This window comes from Bombina bombina, chromosome 4 (genome assembly GCF_027579735.1).
Source record: "Bombina bombina isolate aBomBom1 chromosome 4, aBomBom1.pri, whole genome shotgun sequence".
Taxonomy (NCBI): Eukaryota; Metazoa; Chordata; class Amphibia; order Anura; family Bombinatoridae; genus Bombina; species Bombina bombina.
Genome location: NC_069502.1, coordinates 830,694,548 through 830,700,547, shown reverse-complemented (window position 1 = coordinate 830,700,547; position 6,000 = coordinate 830,694,548). Strand labels below are relative to the sequence as shown.

General features: G+C 34.4%; 1 protein-coding gene across 1 annotated transcript in view; it reads right to left on the bottom strand.

Moving 5' to 3' along the window:
* Positions 1-326: 326 nt before the first annotated feature.
* LOC128655632 (gastrula zinc finger protein XlCGF26.1-like) overlaps positions 327-6,000 on the bottom strand; it is a 44,161-nt gene continuing 38,487 nt past the window's right edge. Inside the window, exon 6 of the mRNA XM_053709218.1 lies at positions 327-3,593. Coding sequence (XP_053565193.1) covers positions 2,287-3,593 — 1,307 coding nt within the window. The 3' untranslated portion in view covers positions 327-2,286. The remainder of the gene's footprint in view (positions 3,594-6,000) is intronic.

Here is a 6,000-nt window from a genome sequence, read left to right as displayed (position 1 = left end):
TTGTCGTGAGACCCAGGTATTGCTTTTAACATAGGGTACAATCAATGAAATAGATCACAAGCCACTTTCCTAGGTAAGTGCTCAGCCTGTTATAACTTACTTATAAGCCAGGATTAAATATCCGAAAGTTTTTGGCCTTGTACACACAGGAATCTGACCTTGGGGCATATATTTCATGGTTGCTTCTTAGATTGGAACTTTAATGACACTGGAAACATTGTGTCACAGAAGTATGGTAAGTTAACAATCTTTAGCAAAGTATCTATAATAGGTAGTCTTCACACTCAATTAAAAAGAAGAAAAACTGCTCCAAAATGAAAAAGTGCTCAAGTAATTAAATATTTATTGGAACATGCCAACAAAATTATAGGTCACAAGCAGATAAACCTAACATGTTTCACGCACACACACCTGCGCTTCATTAGAAAAAAGAAAACCGTAATATCAATGTAGACAATAAATAAAATCTAAGTTTATTTTTCGATGTCCTCAGCTTCTATATATAAGGAAGAAGGGAAGGAAAGCAAAACATTAGTAACCCAAAGTCACATGGCAAAAAAAGGGGAAGGGGATATTTTGACTGTGCTCTCTAGGCCCCCGCTTGCAAAAAAAGAGTATAATGGATAATATAAGTTAAGATGCTGGGGTAGAGGTAAGTGAATTACATGGTTCCCAAATGGCACAGTGTAAGTCTGGGATTCCCCTATTTTAAAATACCTTTTCTTCCATAAATCTAATATAATCTACAATATCAATCACTTTCTGTAATGTCGGGTTGGCTGCTGTTTCCAAAATCTGGTTAAAGACAGTTTCATTGCCATTGTAACATATACACATATAAGAATTTCTTAGGTTTGACAGTTTATGAAAATCTGAAGTGAAGTATACATAGTTTGATGATTGGGTTAGTTGATAAACCTAATCTATTAAATACCTCACACCACAGATGACAGGGCATTCCCACCAAATATGCATGTCAGTCCCAACCACACCACAAGATCTCCAACACATGGGAGGATGAGATCTGGCCACTATATGGAATCCATAGGGAACCCAAAGCCACTGGGTCAACATTTTGTAGAACAGCTCAAAAAGAGTTAAACAATGAATAGCTGGTCTGGCCCCCCTTCATGGCTATACTCTATTGTTTAATATCAATCTCCCAGCCAAGGTTTCTTTCCCAAGCAAGCAAATTATGTGTCTTCCGTAGAGTTGGGCAGTCTAATAAACATTGGTAGTGCACAGAGAGAGGTCTCCATCTTGGAGCTCCTGCCTTTCATCTTGCTTCCAGAGAGAAAGTAATCTAGGCTTATCTTTAATGAAACCCCAACTGTGTAAGCGAACACGAAATCACAATCCTTCAAAATGCAACTTTGGAGGAAAATTATAAGTCTGGATAAACTCATCATGAGGCCCAGTCTGTTTCATTATAAAAGTATTCCATTACAGCTATATCAGCATTCTCCCAAGATCTAGGGTTTGACTCTGGGAGACCCTGCAGTAGATCTCTGATTCCATGTATTGGAGAAGGGTTAGAGCCACCATTATAGAATGTCTAAGTCTATGCAACAAATCTAGACAATCCCTATTTTATTAATAAGGAATAGATAAGGGACACAATGTTACGGAATCCACACTAAATCTGCAAGCAAAACATTATAAGGGAGATAAGCTTCCTTTATGGCATACCATCTGGGCTGCTCAAATGAAAGACCCCAACTAAAAATATGTGATAGCAGAGCTGCCTAATAATTGAGTTTAACATTAGGCAGACTTAATCCACCCTTATCAAATGGATTTTGTAAGATAGTTTTGGAAATACGAGGTTAAGAATGCTTTCTCTCCTGTATGAATTTTTTGATCCATAAGATGCGATTTCTGAATAAAACGTTCTCAGTCAAAACATGAAAATGCTTTCTCTCCTGTATGAATTTTCTGATAAATAAGAGAGGATTTCCAAGTAAAACATTTCCCACAGGCAGAACATGAAAATGCCTTTTCTCCTGTGTGAATTTTGTGATGTGTAATACGATCTGATTTTTGAGTAAAACATTTCCCACAGGCAGAACAAGAAAATGCCTTTTCTCCTGTGTGTATTTTGTGATGCATAAAAAGATCTGATTTCCAAGTAAAACATTTCCCACATTCAGAACATGGAAATGCTTTCTCTCCTGTATGAATTTTTTGATGATCAATAAGATTTGATTTCTGAGTAAAACATTTCCCACAGTAAGAACATCAAAATGCTTTTTCTCCTGTGTGAATTTTCTGATGAGTAATAAGATGTTATTCCTGAGGAAAACATTTGTCACAATCAGAACATGAAAAAGCTTTTTCTCCTGTGTGAATTTTGTGATGCTTAATAAGATGTGATTTCTGAGCAAACCATTTCCCACATTCAGAACATGAAAATGCTTTCTGTCCTGTATGAACTTTCTGATGATCAATAAGATATGATTTCCGAGTAAAACATTTCCCACAGTCAGAGCATGAAAATGCCTTTTCTCCTGTGTGTATTTTGTGGTGCATAATAAGATAGGCTTTCCGAGTAAAACATCTTCCACATTCAGAACATGAAAATGCTTTTTCTCCTGTGTGAATTTTGTGATGCATAATAAGAACTGATTTCCGAGTAAAACATTTCCCACAGTCAGAACATGAAAATGCTTTCTCTCCTGCATGAATTTTCTTATGATCAATAAGATTTGATTTATGAGTAAAACATTTCCCACAGTAAGAACATGTAAATACTTTTTCTCCTGTGTGAATATTGTGATGCTTAATAAGAGTTGATTTCCGAGTAAAACATTTCCCACACTCAGAACATGAAAATGCATTTTCTCCTGTGTGAATTTTGTGATGTCTAAAAAGATATGATTTCTGAGTAAAACATTTCCCACAGACAGAACATGAAAATGCTTTTTCTCCAGTGTGAATTTTGTGATGCGTAATAAGTTCTGATTTCCAGGTAAAACACTTCCCACATTCAGAACATGAAAATGCCTTTAGTCCTGTATGAATTTTCTGATGCATTATAAGATATGATTTCCGATTAAAACATTTCCCACATTCAGAACATGAAAATGCTTTATCTGCTATATGAATTTTCTGATGCTCACTAAGATTTGATTTCTGAGTAAAACATTTCCCACAGTCAGAACATGAAAATGCCTTTTCTCCTGTGTGAATTTTCTGATGCATAATAAGATTTGATTTATGAGTAAAACATTTCCCACAGTCAGAACATGAAAATGTCTTTTCTCCTGTGTGAATTTTCTGATGCATAATAAGATTTGATTTATGAGTAAAACATTTCCCACAGTCAGAACATGAAAATGTCTTTTCTCCTGTGTGAATTTTCTGATGCATAATAAGATTTGATTTCCGAGTAAAACATTTCCCACAGTCAGAACATGAAAATGCTTTATTTCCTGTATGAGATTTCAGATGGTCAAAAAGAAATGATTTCTCTGTGAAACATTTCCCACATTCAGAACATAAATTTCCTACGTGACTTTTTTGATTTTGGAGAAGAATGAAAGAAGCATCTGCACTCGGACCATGACTCGGATAACTGCAGTTTGTGAATTCACCTGTTAATAAGAAATATGAAAGTAAATATGAGAGTAATGTTATTTATTAATTGATTATTTTCTTTTGAGAACTTTTGAACTGTTCTGAATAAGTGTCTATCATAAGGGTACAAAACAAGCTATGAACCCTAAAACTTTAACCAGCCTTCATGCTAACATTTAGGGGCACGTTTAGGGACATTAGGGACTAATTTTAAAGATACCTCCGTATTCCATATTTGCCAATCACTAAATAAATATAAATGAATGTCTTAAACATTACCTATTATTTTTTGTATGTCTGTATGTAGAACTTTTAAATTATGTTCATAGACAAACACCTAGATTGGGAGTTTTGAGCGATATAGGGAAAGTAAAGAACGCAACAAAAGTGTCGTTATTTAACCCCATATAGCTCTGCCATTACAAGTTTGAAAAAACTGGCTTGCGCATGCGATATGGAGATTTTGAGCTCCATATCGCACCAAAAACATGTGGTGCTTTGACGTGCTTGTGCACGCTTTCCCCATAGACATCAATGGGGAGAAGGTGTCAGAATAAAGCCTAACACCTGCGTTTGCAGAATGAAAAGCTCTGTAATGCAGCCCTATTGATGTCTATTGGGAAAAAGAAAGTAACATTTAAACCAAATATAAACCTAACACCTAACATAAACCTTACGTCTAAACACTACGTTATCTATTTACGTCTAAACACCCCTAATCTGCTGCCCCCAACATCACCGACACCTGCCAACAGCTATTAACCCGTAATCTGCAGCTCACTATATCGCTACCACATAAATAAAATTATTAACCCCTAATTTGCCACTCCCGATATCGCTGCCACTATATTTATTAACCCCTATTCCGCCGCACCCCAACATCGCCCACACTATACTAAAGTTATTAACCCCTATTCTGCCACTCCCCAACATCACCACAACTAAATAAAGTTATTAACCCCTAAATCTCTGGCCTCCCACATCACTAACACTAAATAAACCTATTAACCCCTAAACCGCCAGCCCCCACATAGAAATAAACTAAATTAAACTAGTAACCCCTAAACCTAACGCCCCCTAATGTTATATTCAATTTACAATTTCCCTAGCTTAAATTAAATTAAAATTTACCTGTCAAATTAAAAATATTAATTTTAAACTAACAATTAAACTATTATAATTATTAAACTAAAATTAAACTAACTTCCAATTAAATAAAATAAACATAAAAAAAATCCTAACACTACTCTAAAACACTAAAATTACAAAGTATCTAATTACAAAAATAAAAAAATACTAAGTTACAGAAAATAACAAACACTAAATTATGGAAAATAACAAACGAAATTATCCAAAATAAAAAAGAATTACACCTAATTTAATAGACCTATAAAAAAAAAAAAAAAAAACCTAGCCTACAATAAACTACCAATGGCCCTTAAAAGGGTATTTTGTGGGGCATTGCCCTAAAGATATCAGCTCTTTTACCTGTAAAAAAAAACCCACAAAGACCCCCCAACAGTAAAACCCACCACCCAACCAACCCCCCAAAATAAAAAAACCTAATTCTAAAAAAACCTAAGATACCCATTGCCCTGAAAAAGGGCATTTAGCTCTGCCCAGACCCTAAACTAAACAAAAACCAAACAAAAAACCCTTAAAAAATCCTAACAATAACCGATCCACTTTTGTTAGAATTAGGTGTTTTATTTTGGGGGTTGGTTGGGTGGTGGGTTTTACTGTTGGGGGGTCTTTGTGTTTTTTTTTACAGGTAAAAGAGCCGATATCTTTGGATCAATGCCCCACAAAAGACCCTTTTAAGAGCCATTGGTAGTTTATTGTAGGCTAATTTTTTTTTTTTTTTGGGTGGGCTTTTTTATTTTGATAGGGCTATTAGATTAGGTGTAATTCCTTTTTATTTTGGATAATTTAGTTTGTTATTTTCCATAATTTAGTGAATGTTATTTTTGTAACTTAGTATTTTTTTATTTATTGTAATTAGATACTTTGTATTTTTTAGAGTAGTGTTAGGATTTTTTTAATGTGTAGCTTAGTTTTATTTAATTTGTAGTTAGTTTAATTTTAGTTTAATAATTATTTTAGTTTAATTGTTAGTTTAAACTTAGTTTTTTTAATTTGATAGGTAAGTTTTAATTTAATTTAAGCTAAGGAAATTGTAAATTTAATATAAAGTTAGTGGGGCGTTAGGTTTAGGGGTTACTAGTTTAATTTAGTTTATTTTGATATGGGGGCTTTCGGTTTAGGGGTTAATAGTTTAGTATATTTTGTTGTGGGGGGCTTGCAGTCTAGGGGTTAATAGGTTTATTATAGTGGCGGCAGTGTAGGGCTTAATAACTTTACTATAGTGGGGGCAATGTGGGCGGACGGCAGATTAGGGGTTAATAATATTAAAATAGTGTTTGC